General features: G+C 41.5%; 2 protein-coding genes across 4 annotated transcripts in view; both read right to left on the bottom strand.

Annotated features, from left to right (window-relative positions):
* Nucleotides 1-50: 50 nt before the first annotated feature.
* cers3b (ceramide synthase 3b) lies at nucleotides 51-7,529 on the bottom strand. 2 transcript variants are annotated; one of them, XM_054775198.1, is made up of 13 exons: nucleotides 7,140-7,218; nucleotides 6,951-7,017; nucleotides 6,777-6,860; nucleotides 5,365-5,538; nucleotides 4,285-4,402; nucleotides 4,082-4,200; nucleotides 3,942-3,999; nucleotides 3,779-3,829; nucleotides 3,612-3,704; nucleotides 2,591-2,719; nucleotides 1,843-1,949; nucleotides 1,629-1,782; nucleotides 51-1,558 (listed from the first exon to the last, which is right to left on the bottom strand). In XM_054775198.1, the coding sequence occupies exons 4-13, from the start codon at nucleotides 5,535-5,537 to the stop codon at nucleotides 1,439-1,441; spliced, it is 1,122 nt and encodes a 373-aa protein (XP_054631173.1). In that variant the 5' UTR covers nucleotide 5,538; nucleotides 6,777-6,860; nucleotides 6,951-7,017; nucleotides 7,140-7,218; the 3' UTR covers nucleotides 51-1,438. The 2 variants fall into 2 exon arrangements, with proteins under 2 accessions (XP_054631173.1, XP_054631172.1); XM_054775197.1 differs by lacking the exon at nucleotides 6,777-6,860 and having other exon boundaries at nucleotides 7,140-7,529.
* A 135-nt stretch (nucleotides 7,530-7,664) lies between these two features.
* LOC129180892 (anoctamin-2) overlaps nucleotides 7,665-24,745 on the bottom strand; it is a 40,073-nt gene continuing 22,992 nt past the window's right edge. Inside the window, exons 4-28 of one of the 2 annotated variants that reach the window (XM_054775194.1) lie at nucleotides 24,492-24,587; nucleotides 24,206-24,378; nucleotides 23,345-23,399; nucleotides 23,208-23,259; nucleotides 23,076-23,131; nucleotides 22,878-22,925; nucleotides 22,740-22,804; nucleotides 22,496-22,630; nucleotides 22,263-22,423; nucleotides 20,628-20,710; nucleotides 20,279-20,290; nucleotides 18,855-18,929; nucleotides 18,692-18,748; nucleotides 18,169-18,243; nucleotides 17,721-17,922; nucleotides 17,266-17,377; nucleotides 17,132-17,189; nucleotides 14,325-14,425; nucleotides 14,062-14,225; nucleotides 13,824-13,976; nucleotides 13,565-13,617; nucleotides 12,771-12,940; nucleotides 12,538-12,643; nucleotides 9,173-9,725; nucleotides 7,665-8,720 (exon numbers count right to left, since the gene is read on the bottom strand). In XM_054775194.1, coding sequence (XP_054631169.1) covers nucleotides 8,101-8,720; nucleotides 9,173-9,725; nucleotides 12,538-12,643; nucleotides 12,771-12,940; nucleotides 13,565-13,617; nucleotides 13,824-13,976; nucleotides 14,062-14,225; nucleotides 14,325-14,425; nucleotides 17,132-17,189; nucleotides 17,266-17,377; nucleotides 17,721-17,922; nucleotides 18,169-18,243; nucleotides 18,692-18,748; nucleotides 18,855-18,929; nucleotides 20,279-20,290; nucleotides 20,628-20,710; nucleotides 22,263-22,423; nucleotides 22,496-22,630; nucleotides 22,740-22,804; nucleotides 22,878-22,925; nucleotides 23,076-23,131; nucleotides 23,208-23,259; nucleotides 23,345-23,399; nucleotides 24,206-24,378; nucleotides 24,492-24,587 — 3,435 coding nt within the window. In that variant the 3' untranslated portion in view covers nucleotides 7,665-8,100. The remainder of the gene's footprint in view (nucleotides 8,721-9,172; nucleotides 9,726-12,537; nucleotides 12,644-12,770; nucleotides 12,941-13,564; nucleotides 13,618-13,823; nucleotides 13,977-14,061; nucleotides 14,226-14,324; nucleotides 14,426-17,131; nucleotides 17,190-17,265; nucleotides 17,378-17,720; nucleotides 17,923-18,168; nucleotides 18,244-18,691; nucleotides 18,749-18,854; nucleotides 18,930-20,278; nucleotides 20,291-20,627; nucleotides 20,711-22,262; nucleotides 22,424-22,495; nucleotides 22,631-22,739; nucleotides 22,805-22,877; nucleotides 22,926-23,075; nucleotides 23,132-23,207; nucleotides 23,260-23,344; nucleotides 23,400-24,205; nucleotides 24,379-24,491; nucleotides 24,588-24,745) is intronic. The other variant, XM_054775196.1, reaches the window with a different exon arrangement.

Raw genomic sequence — 24,745 nt, 5'->3', positions numbered from 1 at the left:
ATACCTGAAATGACTAGATGCGGAGAGTGACCAGGGTGTAGCTCTGCCACTGATGTGCTGGCGGTGTCATTTTGAGCCAGTTACAAACTGTCCCTTTAATGAAAAGACATTAAAGTGCAGTTTGCATTTGAGGGAGTGCATACATAACAGTTCAGCAACAATATTCTCTTTATCCACAAATTCAAAAATGATTTTTATAGGAAGTGTGTTTAAAGCTTTTCAGTACATGTTATATCTGGGGAGTATATCAGAGCATTTGCACGGGGACCTGGATGAGAAGTCAAACAGAAAGTTAAAAATCAAGCGAGTCACTCTGTAGGTAAGTTGAATAATAATGAGATTACTTCTTCTTTAGAACACCCCTCTGCCTAACCAGCACCGTCATACTGTGCCTGGTAGTCTTCATTGTGGGCGGAATTCTCATATGCAACACAACGACAGCTTTCGCTGTGTGTCGGACAGACAGCACGTTAAAGGAAAACTGTACGTTTTTTGGAATTTTGCCCATCATCCACAATCCTGTGTGACACGAACACGCGTCTTTCTCTTTTCTGTGCATTCTAAAGATATTAAAAAAAGATACTTACCGGTAGCTAAGAATGCATGTAAAGAATGGGAAACACTTATTCCACCTATTAAGCTTTCTGAAAAAACAAAAACCCTCCAAAAAGCGCCAACAACACTCCATTTACATATAATGTGACATGCATATTAACCAAGCTACAATGACATTTATTATTATTATTATTATTAACATTGTTACGCCAATCGAACTACGTTACTGGCGGATTGACACCTTGCCACACCACACCTGCTAGCTACTAGCCGGCTAGCGACTAGCTTCACCACACACTTGCTAAGAGCGCTGCGTTCCCAATGCCTCAGGCCACTACGCTACATATTGGAGCTGTCGCTCACTGCTGCTGTGTTTTTGTTTTTGAGTTTGGAAAAGTTAATGCTTGGTGTAGCGTTTGTTTATATATTGCTACGTGAAATCAATGCTCACAAGTTCCGGTAACGCTTAAAAGGACCAAAATACTGTAAGTATTACATGTTATCATGAATGTACCTGTTACTACACGGTTACAGCATGGATATTAAACCATAAAAACTTGTTGGAGGTTTTTGGAGGTGTTTTAACAGTGGTCTTTGTAGGGAGAATAGGTGTATTCCATTACGTGCACCAATGAGCTGTCTCTTTTGATCTATTTCCATATCTTTAGAACGCATAGGTGTTTTTTGCACCATTGTAACCTTACCACTTTTTTTTCTGAATCTCAATGACCAAGTTTGTCTGTCATACTCAAAAGGTCTGCATGTTGCTTCATATCAGGTCATGGCTCATCCTTCAGTTCTTTTAAAAATAATATTTGTTTCCTGTACAAACACATTCCAGAGAGTCTAGTGGGATTCCGTCCAAGAGTTACAGTTTAGGTCATCAATGACCGTTGGCCCGGCCTCTGGCCCCTGCACCGTTGAGATGACTCCGTCTGTAGCTTTTCTCCTTTGGCGAATCGCTGTCGTCCTCCTCTTCGTCGCTCCTGTCATCACCTTCCAGCTGGAAAGACAAAAGCACAGAGTGAAGGTGTGGTAGAAAATGTATTGAAAGCACTCGCGTGTAAACCCACCTTGGTGAAGATACACTTGTAGAGCATTTTAAATATGAGGATGGCCCAGTAGAGGTGAAGCATGAGGAGCACTATCAACATGACGTTGAAGAAATAGTAGCCAAAGAAGGGAGCGAACCTCTCCAGTGGATACACCCATGTACAGTGAATCACCCTGTGGACGATCAGCCTCTTACACACCTTTTACATTTCGCAACCTGTACTTGATACTTACCAGAAAGGAAAAAGCACAAGTCTGGTCAGCGTGAAGAGGAGGGTGAAGACCACAAACATAGCGTTAGCAGTCTGATGCCACTTTGCATAGTTGAGCACCTTTGCGCCCTGCAAGATCAAAACAGCGTTTGTCGTAAAGTCACGATCGAGCAATGATACCCAATTGACAAACAAACAGCTAACTTTTACACAACATGATCAAAATGATTACATTAAAACTGTAACATTAAAAATGAGGGTGTGTCACTTTTATTGCAAATGTTGATCAGAAATCGAAGGCATGAGCAAAGTTGGGCTGTACGCCCCCACATGCAGGTGGTCCTTGTTTTACGACATTCGGTCGTACGACATGCTGTGGTTACGAACGCTGTCCCACAAATAAATTTAAAATGTCATTTTGGTCTGTAAATAAGTGACTCGCTGGAGAAGTAGTTACAATGTGCACGGCGGAAGAATACGATGTACTGAAAAAAATGCTGGTCGAAAATCCACTAAATGACATCAGTGTTGCACTATTTTTAAGCACTTACTGCAAAAATGCTCAAAGATCTTCTATGCGACATGAGCGCTCTGCTGTATTTAAGGACCTACTGCAATAGCACTCGTCAAAGACCCTTGATATGACAAGAGTGCTCTGCTCTTTTCCATCCGTTTTTGATGTCATTTATGAGTTGGATTTGGCCCACAGGCCGGCATTTGGATAGCCGTGCCGTAAAGAAGCATACACGCATGTTCGTATGTGCACCGACCTCTAGCAGGATGTCAGCAGAGTCATGCAGTGCCATCACAATGGTGCCCACACGGATATAGTTGGAGATCCAGGAGAAAGCCAGGAGAGTTAGTGTGGCGATGTGATGGATCACCTGCTCTTTGAAGTCCTGCAGTCAGGCACAGCACATGTCAGCATGTGTATGGAAGCATCCATATATCACACCCATTGACCACAGCGTTTTCTACACAATTGAGCTGTAGCAACAATTCTGCCTGAACAAAGACCACTAGAATGGCACTACACCTCTGCCAAGTTGTCTTGATAACTAACGTATTTGAAGCAACTGCTTGTAAGCCCTCAATGTAGCATCACTATATGGCCAAAAGATGGCAGCAAATGACCGTGAGAACGATGAAGGTAAACAAGCTCCGATAGACTTTTCACTGTAAGTTATTGGGTTTCCCAGCTTTGTACATGCTAAAAGCATGATGGTCTAGGAAGGCCATTTATTCTCAAACCCTGGTATGAGTCCCGCTGGTGGTACACGGGCTCCATCTAGTGGTACTTTTGCTTTTATTTATTTTTTACCCTCCAAACCCTCCTGGGTTTGAGAGAAAAGACATACAGTATCCAAAATAAATAACATTTTTTCTCTACCGCTACAAAATCTACATGGATGACTTTGGTATCAGAGTACAGCATACTGGTAAATTGTCATTTAACAAGATGTTTATTACTATTATGCTGTATTGCTGCACTGCATCATAATGAGCGCTGTTTCATGTAGCTAAATGACACTTAATATCACACAGTTTAGTTCTACACTACTGGGTAAAACATTGTGAAATGAATACATATTTTATTACTGTATTGGTGAAGGGAGAATATAGGTCAGAATATGCGATCGTTAGACTGTGCAGGTGTGCCTGATGGTACGACTACTGTTTTGCACTGACGTTTGTGTTTGTTATTTGAGACTGAAAAGTCACTTTGCAAGTTGTTGTTCAGGCTGAGTTAACATAAATAGAAAAAAAAAACAAACGTGAAAACATACGTACCTTTCGTTTCACGTCAAATGTGAGGCTCAGGAGAAGCGAGAGGTAGAAACCCATTTCCAGGAAGTAATACCAGTACTGAGATTGCAGCAGGGACTGGACACATAACACCAATGTTATGTTTATTGTACTGTGTTTAGCACATCTTGTCTCTTATGTAAACACCTTACCTGTTTGGGGAAACCTGCCCACACCTCTTTTATATTGTAAAACCAGGGTTTCTAAAACCAAGAACAACAAAAATGACACCAACATTGTCAGAGATGTGTAAAATGTGCAACAAATGCCATTCAGGACACATATCAAATGTATAAAAGTACCAAAAACACTTACATCATAGAGGGCGAGGATTCCGCCAACAAATGCAAAAAAATAGAACACGCATCTCCAACTGTTGGCATGAAAATCAATAATGACACATTAAAAATGAGCATTTGATGAATTGTTTCCTTACTGATCACATAAACACAAACCTGGCCTCAGAGAATCTTTTGCGGAGTCCTGGGCGTTCCTGGTTCCGCCTTCTCCTGAACCAGACTTGAACTTTCCGCTCAGGCCAGCTGGTCTTCTTACACAGAGCCCTCACGTCAGCCTGACACATAGGAGGGAAGTCAGTCCAAACCCAACTCCTAAATGACTGGGAACTCGTGAAAAACCCTCACTGAAATTAGCTCACCGGTGACAGAACGTGCGCTTGTTTGCAAAAGTAGTTCTCTAGGATGGCGTTTTGTTCAACAGTGTGACGTATTCTGTCTTTAACTCCCCAAACACTGGCTAGCGGCGAGGCCACCAATCTGCACCAGTAAGAAAGAACTCCAATAGCCATTACAACTTTATTAAGAAGGAGAAACAGCACTTGGCACTACAAACCAGGAAAACTCTCCCTGTGTCTAATGTATCTTGAATTCCAATTTAAAAATTGATATCAACGACACATCTTTAATTTTTGTGGCTGCTTGTTGCTAAGCAGAGCTCTTAGATACTGTGAATCCTTGAAGTGCCATAGGCCAGTGGAGAAAATAGCTTATGTAATAAGGGCTGTGACCAGTTAAAAAATATACATAAATATAATGTATGTATAAATATAAAAAAACACACATTTTATTATATATTTTATCTATGTATGCCTTGGTCCAGGTATTTTTCTTTTTCTTTGGCTTGTCCTTGTTAATTTTGTAAAAATAAAAATACAGTTCATTAATTAAAAAAAAAAAAAAATCGTTACAAAAGGGAATTTATTTGATGATATAATTGATTATTTATGTGTGCTTTGGTACAAATATTTCTATGCCAAGGCAGAAATACCTGAGGAGGGGCTTCCCTCTGTCACCATTGTTAAAAATGTATAGAATTTATTAATGGTGGTGTTGATATATTTGATTATTTACGTTTTGCTTTCTTTAACTTATGTGAGCCAATTTTGTTTTATGGGACAATCGACACACGAGTGTTGATTTAAAACATACTTGCAAATATATGCAATGTGTAAAAAGGAATGTCATCCTTCACTATAATGAGGAAGAGAGGTTTTATAATACACCACCATGGTGGTTGCTCTTGCCTATTTGGGCTTATAATAACACCAAACAGCACTTCAACTTAAAAAAACCAACATGAAATAAAAGAAAATATGAAACAGTGCCATCTCGTGGGCCCAAATACCTAATTCAGACAGATCGCGGGTTCCAAAAGTCATCAGAACATTGCTCCAGTCCAGACTGCTTCAGCATCTCATCTTATCACGTCTTACACTCACCTCTCAAAGAGGAACCTGACCAAGAGAAGGCAGAGCGCGTACGGCAGCACAGCATAAAGTTGCGAGGCTTTGGCGTAGACACGACCTTCGCCATCCTCCAAGTCCGCCCATGAGACATTCCCTGGCAGCCACAGACGCTCCCACCACAGCCACTCGGTGACTGTGTGCAACATGCTGTTGGGAAACACACAACACAGCACTGTTGCTATAATCAGCATCATCATCCCTTGTCATCTTGGAGGTGTGTTTGGGCTCTTTAACATGTTGGGAAGCATTACAGTATCTTAACACCCAATTGTGCTGCCAGCTAATTAGACAACAATGGATGCGTGTTGATTTGTTTCGGTGGATAGTACAGCTATATACCCTATCCACTGACTTCTGTTAAGTATATACAAGTTTACTTTCTATAGCATCGTCCCTTGAGAAGATATACTGTAATTAAATGGTTTGTGTGTGTGTGCACTTTTGTGAGCTATTGTACTATAAAGGTAACATAATACTCACATGCAGTATACTTGTGTACCCAATGACAGAACCTCTTCCCTGAATTTATCATCATGTTCATTTTATTTCAGAAAAAACAATATCTTCATCACCAGTTTAACAGGCCAAGGCCCAACCACAATGCACATTTTGTAGTACCGAAATGGAACCTGTCCTCAAAATGTAGTGGGACTTCACATTAAAAGGTAGTGAAATTAGTGGAAAGCAGTCATGTTTTGATGTTGCTTGACAAGCTGCTCTTTACTGACATTATTTTATAGGACCATAATATGTGCAAACCTAACCATGACAAATCGGGCCACAGAAAAGGCATTTTGTGGCAAAACAAAGTAGCAACATTCACTACTCTCTCTGTGCAATTACTGTTTGTATGAAATGCCTATCAATCTATCTTTTGTAGAATTTCCTACTCAAGTCTGAGGCGAACATGCCCACAATGCCATCCCATTAGCTTCCCCCTGTATTTAAGGACACCAGCAGATACCAAAGGGCAAAATGATAAACAAATGGAGCAATTTACAGATGTGATGATTATAAAAGACAAAGTCCTCCTTCTTGTGGACTCTGCCCATGGGTGTAGATAAAAAGTGGAGAGTTTGGTCAAAGTAGGTGGCAAAAATGACTAAACATGTAATGCACTGTTTTAAGCCTTAGAATCAGCTATCATGAAACAGAAAGTAGTGCTGTTGAGAAGCTGTTGCAGTCAGTTACATGTTAAGTCAGCATGGCAGTGCGATCATTTGAATAGCTGCAGGCAATGTTTTCTATAGACAAGTTCCAACAGAAGGAAGGGAAGCCATTGGAGAAGGTGTGTGTGTGTGTTCAACACCATAACAACTATCACAAAAATAGTAAAATACTGCACGAGAACACCTGAAAAACTTGAAACTGAAGCCCATACTCACTTTTAGTAGTATGTCTTTTCAAGGCAGCTGCTTGTACAAGTCATCTTAAACACACACACCCTGCTAGATCCTCTATAAAGACACCTGCATACAAAACAAGGCAAATATTGCTCTACCTGATCTCGCCTACATTTGTGTGTGTGCGTGTGCGTGTGTGAGTGTGTGATCGCTCACCTGGGTGGAAAACGAGGATCCTGCCCTCCCTCTTCTCTTGCTCTGGTGATCACACTCTTGGGAGTTGCTGCAAAGAGGAGTTTACTCAGCAATGGAAAAGCGTTAGCTCCTCCAGAAGGAGCTTGCATATTTAATTGAGCGTGCGGTTGTAGCTATCCCAATGCAGGACAAATGTTTCTGCACCCTCACCTGCAGGTATTCCCTTTGGAATGCTGAGGAAACCCCCACAAAGGACCCATTCAGTGGCAGGACAGGGAGGAGGAGGAGCCAATGCAGGAGGAGAAACAGGAGCCTTCCCGTCAGGAGAGTCACTCTGCATAAAGTGCTGTTCAAGTTAGTAATACATGTACTATCAATCAAATTATAATGAAACAACTGTGATGAATGATGAACTATACAACACTTAACCAAACATGACATTGCAAGTGTGTGCTGAGAAGCTGAAATATCAGCTAATTCTAAGAAAAGAATTGAGGACCTTTACCTGCGTGGCTAACACATCACAGTATATCATACCAATGACCACATACACACAGTAATGAATAGCATTAACTCTCAGCATTACTGAGCATCACAGGGATTCTTGTCTAGTGTATGTTTCACTCCACACCACAAGGGGGCAGAACAGACTCTCCGTTAACATTTAACTGCTATAACCTCACGCTATTACCTAGCAGATGACCTTGACATTTCACAAGGATAAAAAAACAGACATAAAAATATGTTGTTCTTTTATTATAATTTTGCATATTTGTATCAAAACCTCTAAAAATAAACATGATCTACAAGCGTAACTAGCTGAGCTTGATATAGCTTCCTTCCTAGGCAAAAAACAAACTCAAAAAAACATAGGAAGAAAAATAAAAAGGATAAAAAGACTCTTGTATCAGAGGATTACAGTCGATGTCTCGGAACTGTCTGCTTCAATCCCTGTTAGGATTATTGCTAACCTGTTATGTGATATACATATGTAAAATAAGAGGATAAGGAGGGTCTGGAGGTCTCTGATTAGACCCCAGGTATTATGTATGCAAATAGGGAGGGCCAACAGGGGTGAGGCTCCAGGCACAGACAAGATAATAATCTGGATAGTCCTCCTCCTCCTCATCCTTCCCTCCCTCTGGCTTTTTCCGCTGCCTCCCATCTCCTCTCATACTGGTGTGTTGCGTTTAAGTTCACTGGGGGAAGGGGGCACTCTGTCTCCCAGCTTTGTGAAGCTGGTAGAATGGCTAGGCTTCGTAGAGTGCTCCTCTGAGCCGGGGTCTCTTTGTCTTGAGGGGAGGGTGGAACAACGGCCTTTGCCCCTAGAGCGAGGCCGCTGAGGCGGAGGGCCCTTTAGGGTGAATAGTTCGCTGCAGCTTTTGGGCTGCTGTGGGGATTCAGGATGTGGAGATGAAGGTGATGCCTGTGTGGAGAAAGGGTTGGCTGATAGTGATGATCCAAAGGGCACCAGCGGGGTGAGAGAAGCCTGCTGATGGAACTTGGTGAGACTGCTGGAGTGGCTGGGTCTGGGCAGGCTGTAGCAGGCCTCGGCTCCTCGGTGGCGTGAAGGCAGGGTGGAGCAGCGGGCCTTGGCCCTGGGGCCTGACTCTCTGGGTGGCGGAGCAATGGGAGCAAAGAGCTTTGCGTCAATTTGGGATGGTGATATTTCTGCCAGGGAGCTGCTCTGGCTGGAACCGCTTTTGGATGGCGGATTTGATGGATGATCTTGTTTGTTGCTTGATGGTGGTATCTCTGCATCTTGCAATGTGCTTAATGAGGGTTCGTCATCTGCATGAAAATAAATATGAGAGACAATAAGGATGCTGTTGACAAAACAAAAAGGTGTTAAAACTACAGCCAGTGTATTCAGTATGGTATAGCAACTCCCACTGCAAGGCGTGTAGGCTATTATGGATGTTTTTTTGTGGCAAAATTAAATAATTAGAAAACCAAATACATTGACAGTTAAAATATGAAATGATTTATAAAATCATTTATAAAATTTATTTATAAAATCATTTATATATTAGAAAAAAATAAATAAATGAATAAAATCATTTATTCAATTCTCCAGAAATTAATTCAGTAGTAAAATACAATATTAAATCATTACATTGAAGCGATGTATTAATTATTTATTTCATGTCCAATATAGCTATTTCATGATCAATTTATATATTTCACAGCCTCTTGTAATTATGCAATGATATATATATTCATTTTAAGGTTTCTTGTCTCACCTAAGAGGCCCAACTGGCTCATAAGGGCGTCCAGATCCACACTCTCATTCTCATCGGCTGTCATCCCAGCATCATTTTCCTCCTCCTTTCTTTCAGGTTTGCTATCGTTTCGATTTTTTCCATCCTCTGTCTCACTTCCTTGAATTCCCTCCGCTTCCTCAGCCTTTTCTGTCGCCTCATCTTCTCCCTCACACCCTTGCTCTTCATCTCCTCTTTCACCATCATCTTCGAATGACTTCCCAACCTCTGGATCTCTGTCACTGTTCCTACTGGGTTCCTCCAGCGTGACATTAACTGCTGCTTCCTCATCCTCTTCCTCCTGGTCCTGCTGTGGTTCTTGCTCCTCTGGGGGTGCCTCCACCACAATGTCTATGTTGGTGGGAAAGCAAGGGATGGAGCGTTGCGATGAGAGCAATTTAGCATGCGCTTCCTGGTCTTGATTGAGCAGAAACTCCATCAGCATCATGCTCTCTTTCTTCAGCTGCTCCCGCAGTGAGTTTGGCACATCGGGGATCATCCAGGCTACCAACATGCTGAGGAACATGGCCAGGTTCTGAAAGAAGTCAACAGCTATTGTCATGAAACATTTATTCCTCAAATACTATAAACAATGCATTCAGGGATGAGGGGTTACTGTATTTCCTCAAATAGTAGCATCCGCTCCAATAGAGCGACCCTAATCATAAACCAGGTGTATCATCCACTTGAATAAATCAATGCCGCATCTCAAATACACACCTCCCCTTGACTGTTGGTGGTTGTAATGAACTTTACTATGGCATCAGATACCAAATTGTCAGGGTACAGTAGGAGTCTTGCCTCAACACACACTGCTTACAGAACAGACATGGCATCAGTAAAGCTAAAGTCAACAGGGCGTTTTAAGTAGGGATGAGCGAGTACACCACAATCTGTACCTGTATCTGTTCACCCATCTAAATTATCTGTATCTGTAGCGGTACTCGGAGTGGGCATGGTTTGACTGGGAATGGGTGGGGCTTCGAATATTTAAAGTATTGCCTCGGTATTATTTAAAGTCTGAAATTGACATGGATTGATCAGAAGTTGCTATATTTAGAGACCCCCAAAAAACAAGATAGATCTGTCAATAGGGATGTCCCGATCCACATTTTTCGGCACATTTTTCTTCAAGACACAGCATGACCAACAATATTGTTTGGCTTTTGTAACAAACCGCTGTGAGTCCAGCTCCTAATCCAATAAAAGATCAAATTGGAAAAAATGGGCGTGCAAAATACCTTTCGGGTAGGACTAATCATTTGACACGGTTATACATCAATTTGCAGTGCGATTTAGAACACCGTAAATTCCGTTGTATAAGCCGCTACTTTTTTCTCAAACTTTGAACCCTGCGTCTTATACACCGGTGCGGCTAATAATGTGGCTAATAACTACATTTCCCATGGTGCTTGGGTTGGTCATGTTCTAATCTTGTGACATCTCCTTTACCTCATAACTACTACTGATTGTTTTAATATGCCATTCAGAAAACGCTATTACTAAAATAGTCCATCATAAAGGCAAAATAAGGCTCAGGAAACAACCAAAAGATGCAGAGAAGCCACCATTCTCTGCGTTTGCTAACCCTGTCGCTGAGTGAGCAACATCAATCACAGTTTATACTATAACCAAATGTAAAACATTGTTTGATTTGGAATTATTCAATAAACACTATAAATATACCGCCAAGATTGCAAAGCCTGTTATGATGAATTAAAAAAAAAAAAGGAAACGTAACATATCAAAGTAGGGATCCACGGGCTACGATGAGTCAAAGGTGGCCACCAAGGTGCCACTGTACTGTAGTTCTTATGAAGTCCAGAGGATAAATCCAGCAGAAATAATGGGTAATATCCAGCAATTTCACAAGAGACCCTAAGTAAACCTTACGTACGGTAACGTACGTAGTGCCACACACGTATTCGCTGATGTAATTACACAGAAATACAGGTACATCCGCTGATGTTCTTCCTCTTCTTGCTTATGGCAAGTCTCAACCAACATTTAGGTGTAGACCGCCACCTACTGTACTGGAATGTAGACGCATTGTGCACATTCGCAGTGAACCCAGTTGTGAGTGACAAGCTTCCATCATATAAAACACACAAAGAAAAGGATATGATGCCGCTTTCAAGTTAAGGCAAAGGATTTGAGGATAAGCGGCACAGAGGATGGATGGATGGATGGCAATGAATTTTGGCTGGAAAGTAAAAAAAATATTTCCGTGTAACGTCTTTATGTGCACTAAATATCTCATTTGACATTTTTCTATATTTCTGAGGTATAACATTTGAGTGTAGCTGCTGTGTGATAATTTGAATGTGGTTTGTAAGATGACACCATGAGTCAGACTGCTATGAGTAATGACTCCCTGCCATTCCCAATGGGTTGGCAAACTTGTTTTGAGTTAATTCGTAGCTCATGATTGGCGCCAGTCAAATAAAGAGCTGACTGGTCCTCACGGACTTGTGTTCGCCACAATATGCCACTTATGACGTGGATATGTGCGGCTTACACACCGGTGTGGCTTATATAAAAACAAATCCGTTTTTTCCTCTAAATTTAGTGGGTGCGGCTTATACACCAGTGCTGCTTACACACCGGAAATTACGGTATATGACATTTTAACAAACTCTCTTTAAAGCAATAGCAATAGTAATTTACTGACGGCCCCTAGCATAAACTTGACTACTATTTTACCACATTATTACATTACCTTAACATTTTCCGATGTATTTTAAACCAGCAAGGAGTGCATTTGGAATACAGGAAGTGAACAAATGTATTGCAATTGATGTAAAACAGATGGAGGGTACGATTAAATAAGTTTTGTTTCTTCCTACTCCTTTTTGCATGTTCAAATAAATTAAACCATAACCATAAACAACCAGCGGTTAGAGCAGCACTTCCCGTGCAAGCTCCCCGCACAATGACATACGGTAGTAATCCAGGCACAGTGAGGGGGAACGACCACTGTAGCTACGGAGCCGAATATCCAACGTCCAATGTGAAACTAACTTCACCATGGTACATCGTGGGCATGTCTGCATGGTGGTGTTGCGTTTTCTACTTTTTGCGGGTGGCGGGAGTCGAGTGGCAACCAGCTTTGAGGCGCATTACCGAACCCACCATGTTGGAGTGTACCCCGGAGTTGCAAACATTACACGGAAAAAGGATCGGCCCAATCTCGTTGAGGAAGCCGATATTATCCGATCTTCCAGATACAGCGGATTGCCAGATGACATCCCTATCTGTCTACACATTTTATAAAATGCATTTTTACAAATAATGGGCTCCAATCTAATTAAGATACCCAGATTTCTTCTGCAGATGCATGTCCTTACCTGGAAAAATATGACAAAGGCCAGTTTTGCTGCCAGAACAGACCAGTACTGTTTAGAGAAGGTGTAGGGATCTGGTGCCCATGGCGGGTCCCTGTAGTCTTTGTACCTAATGAACAAAAAGGAGAGGTTTTGCATGGTTTTTATACAATGGAAAAGCAATTATTACAACCACTCATTACTACTCAAGGTCGGGGCTTAGGTGGGCCAGCCATGTTTAAAAGGGTCCTCCTGACCTGCACAACGAGACGAGTGTGGTGTTGGGTGCAGTGCCCGGCGGGAAATTGGTGACATTGAAGTAGGACAGTGAGTGTTCCGTGTATCCATTCATGGTGCCGTTGACACTGTAAATGTACTGGTAGACCATGCGTGGCACAAACTCTGATGTGAAGGAAATAACGAATGCCTGGCAAGACAAAAAAACAAGTCATGATAGAAACACTGATAATACCAACTATCTATATCCAGGGTGTTTATTTATCTAAACCAGTGCTTCAGACCCCACGGGGGTCTGCGGTGAAGTGGCGGGGGGTTACAGTTGTTTGTCCAGATAAATACATTAATATTAACAGGTCCTCAGTAGTATTTCAAATGCAATCCTTCTCGTAGTTTTCAAATCCAAGGACAAGTATATCATCAGTACAGCATATATAAGTTAACACCGCTTCTCTGCAGCTGCTTTTGTGTATTTGTGCGTGTTATTTGTGTAGAGCCGTGAGTGACAGCCACGAACGCCAGGCCAAACAACAATTTCTATTCAATTTAATTTGTAAATGTGAAAAATTGACACTTTTTTCCCCCTTTTAAAGCACTTATTTTATGCTAGCCGGTGGTATAAATATACTTTTTTGTTGTCCTTTAAAAAAATGTCAATTTGAGCCAGCTGCAAAATGTCTCTGAATAGATGGGTTCATTAGAGAATTGAGGGTAGTTACATTAGTCAGCTGTACAAAGTGTTATTCATAGTGCACATCACCTCAATAAGGCCATCTATCTCTTAGGTCTCACACACACACACACACACACTTACATTCGTAATGACAGAAAACTTGCTGATTCCACAGAGAATGTTGTACCATATTCCTGGAGATTGCATGCACAAGAACAGAAACAGAAACAGAAACAGGGCGGGAAAGATTGAAGCGTTTGTGTGGGAGAGACAGACAAACATGGAGGGAGAGTAAAGGTAAATAAAGTGATTAAAAATAGCTGGATAGTGTATTTCACATTCACACAAGAGAATCACAGAGTGGCGTACATGCTTTTGTGTTTGTGTGGAGAATATGTACCTATGTCCTTACACCTCACTGCATCCGGCCGCCTGATCTCCGTCACAAACTTGGAAGCATCCAGTCGGATCTCGATGACATTGTTGAGAAGAGCAAATGCAGGCGCCAGTGGGAAGGAGGCCACAAAGAGAGATACAAATCCATACTGGATGACTGCAGACAGAAAGACGTGACTCATGTGACAAGAAGAGTGAAGGAGAGAGTGAATGTTAGCGGAGGAAGAGGAGAAGATGCTCACTCATCTCCATGTACTCCGGGCTGACACCCTCAAAGGGCTCCAGAGCAAAATCTTTGTGGAACTGTTGTTTCGATCTCTTTTCGTCTGCTTCACTCATCTCATACTCCTCCCCTCCGTCCTCGCCATTTTGCTCTTGGATGGTTCTGTACATCTTCTTCAACTTACTAAAAAGAGCACACAAACACAATGAACGCTCACGATGACTCCGAAGCCGTGCAGTTTTGTCTGTGTGTAAGTAAGTGTAAGAAAAGAAGTGAACGTACGGAATGAGAACCTCGAAGACATTGTTTTGAATGAGCTGCTTTCCCAGCATAATCATGCTGAGCTGGATGCACAGCTCGATGAGGCAGCCTGGAGGTGCACACTGTGGGAAAACAAACAAAAAAACACATGAAACGCATGTCACAACATAAACATAATTAAGACGCAACAGATAACAAGAGACAGTTGATTACTGCACGTATGGGAACCACGTATTCCGCCTATAAAGCCTTCTGAAAAAGACTACAAAATGCACCAACACTGCTCCATTTACATATAATGTGACGTGCATATAATCAAGCTACAACAACATCGTTATTATTATTATTATTAACATTGTTCCGCCGATCGAACTACGTTACTGGTGCATTGACACTTAGCCAGAACACTAGCTTCGCCACAGATTCGCCCGCAGCGCGTCAGCGTCGCGCTCACAACGCCTCAGACCACTACAAAAAAGGTAAGGCTACATTTTTGAGCTGACAGCACTGCTGCTATGTTTTTATTTCTGAATTTGGAAAAGTTAACAGTAGGTGTAGGCATTCGTTCATATGTTGCTATGTAACATCAATGAAGTCAAAGGGCCAAAATAAGTATTATATGTTATCATGCACCTGTTACTACATTGTCACAGCATGTATATAAAACCAGAAAACCTTGTTGCAGGTTTTCGGAGATGCTTTAAAAGTGGTCTTTGTATAGGTGTAGGTGTATCCCATTACGTGCAGTAATGAGCTGTCTCTTTTTATCTGTTTTTATGTCTTTAGAAGGCACACAAAAGAGAAAGACAGTGTGTTCATGTCTCAAGGATTGTGGATGATGGGCAAAAATCCCCCCAAAAGTGCAGTTTTCATTTTAAAAAACGTGCTTTTGATACAATACATCATGGTGTGCTTCTTGCAAAATTAACTCACTTTAATTTTTCAATAAGTGCCCTCTGCTGGATGCAATCATATCGAGCAGATAGAAAGCAAGCTGTACAAATAGGACATTTTCATGCATTGTTACGTTCTGTGTTGTCGCTCTGCTGCCGCCTGTCTGCCTTATCACTGCCTTTTAGTGGCTGAGTTTTTTGTTCCTTGTTCTTGTTGCCGATTCGCCTACTAGTTTTTTTCCATCAATCCATCCATTTTCTATGCCGCTTCTCCTAATTAGGGTTGCGGGGGCATGCTGGAGCCTATCCCAGCTGACTTTGGGCAAGAGGCGGGGTATACCCTGGACTGGTCGCCAGCCAATCGCAGGGCACATATAGACAAACAACCATTCACTCACATTCATACCTATGGACAATTTAGAGTCACTACCAATTTAGAGTTTTTGGTAGTGTGCTGATATTTCCTTGGCTGTGCTTTTCCTCGTTTGGGGACACTTTTGGTTGGAATAGATATTTTTGTTCTCACCATGGCTCTGCATCTTGGGTTCCTGTAAACGGCTCACGCCATTTCACGACACGCATCTTATCTTAATTAGTTTGTTGGAGTTCCACAAGGCTCAATACTAAAACTTATCAAGTCTTTTTTTAAGAAAACATATTGGAATTCATTATTCATTATTGGAATATTCTTAGTAAGTATAATATGCTAGACCTGGACAGCAATCAGATGCTTTTAGATGTCTGTCTAAATGGACTTGCCCCTTCACCATGACAAGTTTTTATATACTGTAGAAGAAGAAAACTACCAATTGAGTCAACCAGAGGTGACTGTAACATACAGCCACTAAATGTAGCCAAATGGTTGTTTCTATCCGAGGCACACAGACCAGCTCATGTTAGAAACTGTGACAACTACCCCGCTTTCAAGACAACACTAAAATAGTGGTGAAAAACAAACCAGTCCTGTGCTCATGGGTAACGTCCACTCTAAGTTGATGGCTATTTATATTGCCCTTTTGACAATTAAAATGTTTTATGTTTATTGTAACTGAACTTGTAAGTTATACAGGTGTAATGTCATCTGTAAATGTAATGTATATTCATTTTATCTTCTGTTAATGGTTTTATGCTGTTTTATGTGTGCTGTTAATTACTTGCCCATTATTTGTTTTATGGCGCATGCCTTAGGTCAGTGGTCCCCAACCCCCGGGCCGTGGGTCATTTGGTACCGGGCCGCACAGAAAGAAAAAATCATTTCCATTATTTCATTTTTTTAATGTTTTATTTTGAAAAGTGGCCGGATTCTCTCTGTTACATCCGTCTCACTTGACGCATGTCCATTGTGCGCGTGCTAACTTTATCTCATGCCGCACAGATAGACTACTACTGTATTTTTACCATTTTTCTTTCACCTCATATTTGGTGTCAAATGCTGATACTATGTGGGAATGCATAAAGGTAAGTTTTGATGACTTATTGAGTGCTAATGTGTACATTTGTCTCAAGTTAATTCATGCTAGCACACTGCCTTTTACCACACACGTCAAACAGCGATGTAATAATCTCTCTGGAAAAACTTGGCTGGAACTTGAACTGGTGGATGGTGGGTCTGCATTCATTTTGTGCTTTTAATTTGATGTTATTCATGTCTTAGTTTTACACAATACATAATAAATAAGATAAATTAGATCGCTATCATGTGCGGAACCCCCTCCACCACGTCCGCGGGAGCTTTGTGGCAACACAAGCCGGTCCGTGGGTCAAAAAAAAGGTTGGGGACCACTGCCTTAGGACACCAGATGAAATTTAGCTACTGTAGCTAATTCTCATATTTACTGTGAGGCTTTAGCTCATATGTTGATCAAATATGTGCTGTCCTAATCAAATAAATAAATAAGCAAACAAATAAATACACAACAAAACACAAAGCTGCACCTCCTCCATGCGGTAGTCGCTGAAGACGTAAACGTAGTCGCCAGGCCGACCGGAAAACCTGAATGAAGGAATCACAGACCGTTAAGAATAAAAAGGGGGAATGGTGACAAGCAAGCGAGCTAACAGACACTAACCTGCCCTTGAAGAAGGCCACGTAAAAAATAGGTGCAAAGGCGTTCATGGATTTCAGGAAGAAAGATTTGAAGATCAACCTCTCCTCAAACTCTTCCTTCGTCTTTGGAAGCTCTGCAAGGGCAACATACACAAACACACAATCACCTGCTGTTCAGCCCCTTAGCATCTGATCTTCTCCTTTCTTCTACCTCGGCCCCTCCACTGTGTTTCCTAGTCTTCAATAAATGTAAAAGTGACGTTAAATGTTGTTTTATCCATTTCAATCATCATTTATATGTATTTCACTTTCTTTTCTGCAAGACAAACCATAAGTATTCTCTGTAAAAATATGCCTGCAACCGATTTATTTCTCATTTTAAAACGAATAGATTCAGTTTTTGGACGTTTTGGTTTTCGTCTGACCTTAATGATGAAAAGAGAGTTTCCACTGTATGCAAATATTACTGTATTTTACCCAGCTCGGTCAGCCACACAGCAATGGCTCCATAGACCTCCTCCAGCACCAGTACGACCAGCATGTTTAGGATGATGCCCGTGGTGGTGACTGTCATCCTCACGCTAGCTTTGGCTTCGGGATCGGGATTCATGGACCACACACTTAACATGCAGATGCGATACACTGCCACCCCAAACACGGCAGAAAATGTGACAAACACCTGGACAGACACACACACACACACACACACACACATGGACACAGTGTGAAGAGGATACTTTTGCTCTGAACTGAATACTGAATATTTTCACAAATTCCGAAATGACAATATTTGCCAGAGAGTTAACACCACCTAGCATGTGTGGATTTAGGTAACAAGTAAGAAGAATTATCATTCCACCAACAGTAAATAACAATAACAACAATAAAAAAAAGGTGTGATGTGTCATGTAGGTGTAAGAAGTACCAGAAACAGTAATGTGGACACGTTGATGAGGTAACCTGACAGGTGATCCTCAATGTCCAAGGACTCTGGCTCTTGCTGTCAAGAAGGACAAACATCATATTATTGTCTTACAACGTTCACTCAATGGATTTCTACACACACGTGTTATGTTTTCTGTCTGGCAGGTGTATGTTTGCCAGATAACCCCGCCCCCCCCTTCCCTTTCTCTCTCCATCAGTAATCTGGGCTAATCTCGAGCAGGTAAGCAGCTTTGGACACAACCAAAGGTAAAGAGGGGGGTTTCCTCCCAAGGCACATTATAAAAACTCATACACAGGCAGCTGCCGTGTCATAACGTAATTGTCCAGCAAGGACATTTTCTAATGTTTGTTTGCATAACATTTGCAAACCTCGGTGTGGCCAGTGCTGTTGGACAAATGAGATTAGGGGTAAAAGCATTAGCTCCCAGGCGAGGTTTAAATCACCTTAATGCATCAGCCCCTCCCACCCCTCCAGCAAACCTCCCACACAGAGGCAGCAATACCTGGAAGGCCAGCATCTGGTCCCTCTCTCCATCGGCTCCAACTCTACTTTGAGTCAGCTGCAACACAATCACAACAGGCTGTGAGAGATGGAAGTTTGGGGAGCGATCATGTTGGAATGAAGCCTGATATTTTTAGCCTGTGTGAAGCGTGATCAGATACGACCTTCTTTTTCCGCTGTGCTTTCATTTTATCCTTCTTCTCCTGCAAAGCCTCCTCGTATTCGGGCCTCAGCTCTTCCTACAACGCACAAACACTTTTCTGAACTCCACAAAGATACACTTTTTGTGTGAAGAACACAACTTCACTATTTTATTTGAGTAGTTTTATGAGTACTGAAATGTCATCATTGGCCAAAAATCCACAAGAGAATACAGATGATGCCAAGTTGGATACATTATAGTGGTCTACAACATGGTATTTTAGCATCAGCCACTGACTAAGTCCCCTATTAGGTAGACAAACGGCACTCTAATTGTGTTCTTATCTCTTTATCTCTTGGGATGCATACGAAAGTATGGATGATGTCCAGCGGGATACATCGCGGTGGTCTACAACACTGCATATCTCCCACTGACTAACTTCCCAACAAGGTGTTTTTAGCCATTTGTCTGTAGGAATGCATGAGAAAATACAGATGGTCCTCGGGTTACTTACAAGTATGAGTGTAAGACATAAATCGGATCTTACGCCTAATTTATGCCGAAATTAACTCATAAGTCACTCAGGCTGTACACATGAAGGACATACAATACAGTAATAAAACACTAACTCCTGACTGCGTGTGCTTTATGCTGCGTGCAGAGAGGGCAGTTGAGTTTGCTGATGTTGTTTTGGTATGGTTCGGTCGACAGCAGCCTGTTTTGTTTTTGCAATAAAGAGACAGTTGATTGATCAGCTCCTCATCATCCTTGTAGACGTTCCAATACGATCTTTACCCTTAACGATGGTCACAACAGTCAAGTGATTGAGACAACTACTATTGAGCGTATTCTTCCACGCTGAACCGCGCTGTAACTAGCTCTCGAGCAATATTAATGTTGAATTATTTTACGTGACCACGACAAGACACAACACCGGGATGCTGTAAACCGAGGACCACCTGTACGCAATGTGTCAAGTGGGATACACTGTGGTGGTCTACAACATATTCCTCGTTATGTTAGCATCTCCCACTGACTAACCTCTCCACAAAGTAGACCAACTAATTGTGTTTTTATCCATTTGTCTACAAGAATGCTGGGAAGTGGAAAACAGTGTTCATAAGCTGTCCAGTGGGACCAAAACACACTGTCATTGTGTTTTTATCCACTTATGCATGACAGTACATGACAGAAAATTCCAGAAAATGCCACATGGGATACATTCCAGTCATCTACAACCATATATTTCTATTTATCATCCTATCTGCCACTGTTGCTAGTTATTTTCATGGAATAAAAAAACAAAGCGTAAGGATTTTGTTGCCACACATTCTTGATTTCGGCACGATTTCCCAACGTCTCATCATCACCCTCCCGATGAGCTCACTAAAACTACACCACGGTGAACTTTTTTGCTCCTTAAAGTGGTTACAGAAACATGCTCACCTGCACCCGCTCCTTCAGGCAGCGAATTTAAAGGCACAGAAGTATGAGAGATGAGAATGAGTGAAACAGCCTGTGTGTATTTATGTTCACCCTTTCAAGCAAGTACTTTAAGAAGCAACCAATCCCATCACAGGAAAAAGTCATTTCAGCGCCACATGGGAACGCGTATGTGCATACATCTGTGTGGGTTTTTTTACAACCCAGTTGGTTTCCTTGACTGGTTTGTGATGAAAGAAAACCCACGTGAAAAATGAGTGGGGAGGATTGAGAGATTCTCAAAATAGTAAAGTAAATACAAAAAAAAATGGTTGCATGTGCATTATTCTTAGATTTGATTGATGCACAGTACCTCCTCGTCCTCCAAGCTGGTTAAGTCCCAAGTGTGTTTGAGACACATCTGTCGCCTTTTCCAGTGCTCCTGGAAACAGGCCGCTAGAGAAGACACAGCAGTTACAATGTTTGGAAAATTGACCTTTTGTTTGGCAATATGTACACTCACCAAAATTAGACAGTATTAGCAACAGTGGACGATCTGTGTTGTACGAATGCCTTGAGATTGATTTAACTTCAGTCTATGCAGCAGATTAAGATAATAAAAGCTGCTATATATTTAAAGCTGTTTATTTCTATTTGTAAAAAACATATTCTGAATGCAATGCTGCTCTGAAGGTCGAAGAAAAAAAACTTTAATTCAGCGAAACCTCGTTTTTTTTGTCAAAAAGGACGTTTTTTGTCCAAAATGTCAGACAAAAAATCGAAACGTATGAAAAACTAACACATTTTTCCCCATAAAAAAATCATATACGTCCAATGACACCCACAAATATTAACACAAAACACATTTTACAGAGAATAATTGTAGTTTTACATGCAGACAAACCAAGCAAAATATATACATGATGAATTAAATGGATACATCAACATTTAACACCTCTTTTACCTTTACTGTATTGAAGACTCGTCGGTGATGAGTGGCGGGAGGAGGTGAGGGGACGGACGAGCCATGCAGACGCTGCTTCATTCTAGTCCTTACTTAACTTTAAAGCGTGAACGGTTACAGCTGTACACTTTCTCACTTGACCTCAATTGTTATCTTCAGCAGCAGGTACGATTATCATTACACACACTGGCCCGGATAACTTTCTGTTATATGTCTCCCTTAAAACGTTCCCCCTTGCAACCTGTGTTGATTGAAGAGTCCTACCTTTACGTAACAATCCTATCGTAACAGACACTACGAGTTCTTTCTTGAATTCAATAGAGCTTCTTACTTTCTTTATCCAAGGTATGGCACTTGCACATTTTTTTGCAGCTGTATTAAAAAACCCACCCACATACACATAATAAAGATGATTCAAAGATTCACTGGGGCTGCAACCTGTCTATGGTGTCCTAACTCTTAAAAAAAAAACCACACTATCCATTCTTCACAGCGACTGAGTCACCAACGCGTGGGTACTTTGTTTGGCCGTACAATAACCGAGACCGTGTACAAAAACCAAGACATGTTTTTAGCATTCATTTTCGTCAAAACCGAAAACCAGGCCGTACAAAAAAAAAACGAGGTTCCACCGTAATATAAAATATTTTAAAATAATGTGTAAATTATCTTTAAACTGTGTTATTCCCACAAAGTGTAGTACATTGGACTTTAGAGTAACTTGTAATTTAATTATACTTAAGTATTAATTAAACATTACTTAAACATTAATTGACATGAAAGTATCTCAGAACCTCATTGGTTTAAAAAACAAAACATGATATTCAACACACAAGATCAAATTGCAGTAGTATATGGACTTTTTTGGGTCCATACAAGTCACAAATATAATAAATCTTATATGTTTTATTGGTCTAATTCTATTAAAATGGACTTTGATGGATATCAGACATCCAGGTCAAAAAAGATTTTTTACGAGCCACAATTTTTATCCCATAATAAACAAACATACCACAGGCAAAGAACAGCTAAAATGACAGTTACCCCACAGAGACATGAAGATAGCGAAGAGAACCGTAGCTCCATTGTCAAACAGGTAGGATGCCTTAGCCAGCGAACACACCGTACTCAGCTGCCAGTAGTCACACACTCCGTCACACAGCGGACACATGGTGATGTTCAGGTTGTCATCACATGTCTCCTGACTTGACACACAATGAAGACACTGTAAGGTGTGCAGTCATGGTAGAGATTGCATTGCCTTAGTATTGGCCTACCTTGGCACATTAGTGTCCACAGTAAAGATGCCGTAGAGGAAGACAATGATGCCCAGTACTGATGGAGGGATGAGGAGCTGAGTATAAACACCCAACCAGGCAAAATATAAGCCAATCTGCTCCCCAAAGTACTTCCTGTACATGTACAAGAAATATATACAGTATAGAAACGCCGATGAGCAGTTGGAGCAGTTTGAGATTCGTAGCGATGCAGTTGGTTATTTTTTGCGTACAATATACAAACCTGATGAGATCCACAGGCTGGTATTTGTGCATGACTCCATAGTTGGCCCATTCGTCATGGAGGACCTGCGGGACATCAAAGCATGTAAATAAGTAATTGTGGAATGGTTTTGTACATTAACTAAATAAACCAACTCACCTGTCTATCATTTCGCTGATCTTTACATCCTCTCCTGGAAAACGACCCCTGGGTTCAAGATAATTGAACATAAATTTGCTATGTAAAGCCCATGAAACATGCTGCATTTATCTGTATTCCTAAATTCTTAAAAAAACAAACAAAAACACGATTAACTGTACTGTATATGCATGCAAATACTGTCGCTGCTATACTTACATCATGCAAAGGGAAGGCGGAGATGTAGACATCCCGAGCTACTAGTGACATGATGCCTGCAGTAAGGCGCTGTGTTAGATCTCATACACCGTATGTGACATAAAACAACCAGAGGACCAATCTTATCCTCACCAGTGGTTTGGCAAGTGTGTCTGCAGGTTGTGCGTGAAATAATCTCTGCAACCTGCACACAAAGACACAAGCACGTTAAGTGTATCATCCTCACCTCACAAGCGCAAATGCACCAAAATATTTATATCGGCACTTACGATTCTGCTGCGTGTTGCATTGTCAAAGACCGTCTCTGTGGATGTGATGTCATACCTGCAGGAAGTGATGAGAAAATGTTTACTTACGGTATAATTACATACTGAATGACACACATCTGCATACTGTAAATTCTCCAATTAACCCCTCGATTCAGTTAAGACTCCTGTCGCCGGGCGCGTCATCTACAAAAGCAAATAACCAAACTAAGTGGGCATTAACATCTGTGGCTGTAGGCAACCTCTCCATGTCGTTTTTGTTAACGCCACAAGATGGCAGTAGCTGCATTTGAAATATCATGAGTAGTCATCATCCAGCAGCTTTATCTACCTCTGCATGCACTCTAAATTGTTAGGTGCCCTAGGCAGCTGTTGGTGTGAAACGCATGCGTGTTACCCTCGTTCTACTGCTGTTCACAGTGAAGTCATCAGCGGTATTCATGCTGGCTGAGCAGTCGGCTCTTCACTGCGATTACAACGTGGATTCTATAGTGTAGCCGTGTTGCGCAATATACTTGTAAGTTAATTACCATGTGGTCAAAGAGAGTACTGTGTTCCATTCCACTTACTCATGCTCTCCAAATCATTATTAATGTTCAAAAAATAAGCTGTTATATCAAATTTTGGGTATAACAGCCTGCCTCCAATTGTCACCTGCTTCCAATTAACGCCCCGTCCTCTCTGCGCTAGCGGTACTGTATATAAGCACACGGGCCAACATTACAGCATTTACGATAGGTTTTCTTTTCTTGGTATGGCAGAAAGTACACTAGACAGACAAAAGTGCTGGGACGCTCATAGCGACTTAATCTGCTGATGTAGTTGTTTCCACTCGTGTGCGTTAGCTAGCATGGTGGTACTCACAGGTGGAGCTTGTCTCTGATGAACGGGTGCTTGAGCGTTTTGAAACAGGTGTGCGTCTGCGGTTCTTGATGGACGTCAAAGTCCGGGACGTCCGGCTGAAAGGGCGTGTTGATTATTGTGACAAAGGAGTCCCACAGTCCTGCAATGCCCGCCCTTTTCCGCAATTCACACTTCTGCTCGGTAGAAGAGAAAGGGAGAGGAGTTCCTGAGTTCCTGAATATGAGCTAATATTAGGGCGAATATTAGTTACAATAAGAGCAGTGTGTAAGGTAATGTGCTGAACTACCTTTTTCACAGCAACTTTGATCTTCTGAAGCTCCGCCTCTCGACTGAGTATCGACCACGGGATGTGCAGCCTAATGAAACTTATGCCGTTTGCCCTCTGCATACATTATAAACATAAGCGTCAACGACAAATATACAGCAAAAACTCCTGAATAACGGGTCTTTCTGTTTGTTTGACGACTGCTGCTTCTGCTGCTACGTGCATCGAGGCTGCCAGATGAGCTTCCTCTACGTGTAAGTATTACAACCCCTGGC

The sequence above is a fragment of the Dunckerocampus dactyliophorus genome, chromosome 5, assembly GCF_027744805.1.
Source record: "Dunckerocampus dactyliophorus isolate RoL2022-P2 chromosome 5, RoL_Ddac_1.1, whole genome shotgun sequence".
NCBI lineage: Eukaryota > Metazoa > Chordata > Actinopteri > Syngnathiformes > Syngnathidae > Dunckerocampus > Dunckerocampus dactyliophorus.
The sequence above is the reverse complement of the archived record's forward strand: the minus strand, read 5'-3'. Positions and strand labels throughout refer to the sequence as shown.

Excerpts from the sequence above, each read along its gene's own strand:
- cers3b (XM_054775197.1), bottom strand. The coding sequence starts at position 7,269 with ATGCAGAGTGACTCTCCTGACGGGAAGGCTCCTGTTTCTCCTCCTGCA. Across the intron at positions 4,201-4,284 it reads AAGCGCACGTTCTGTCACCG|GCTGACGTGAGGGCTCTGTG; the intron begins GTGAGCTAATTT and ends CCTATGTGTCAG. Across the intron at positions 3,705-3,778 it reads GGGCAGGTTTCCCCAAACAG|TCCCTGCTGCAATCTCAGTA; the intron begins GTAAGGTGTTTA and ends TTATGTGTCCAG.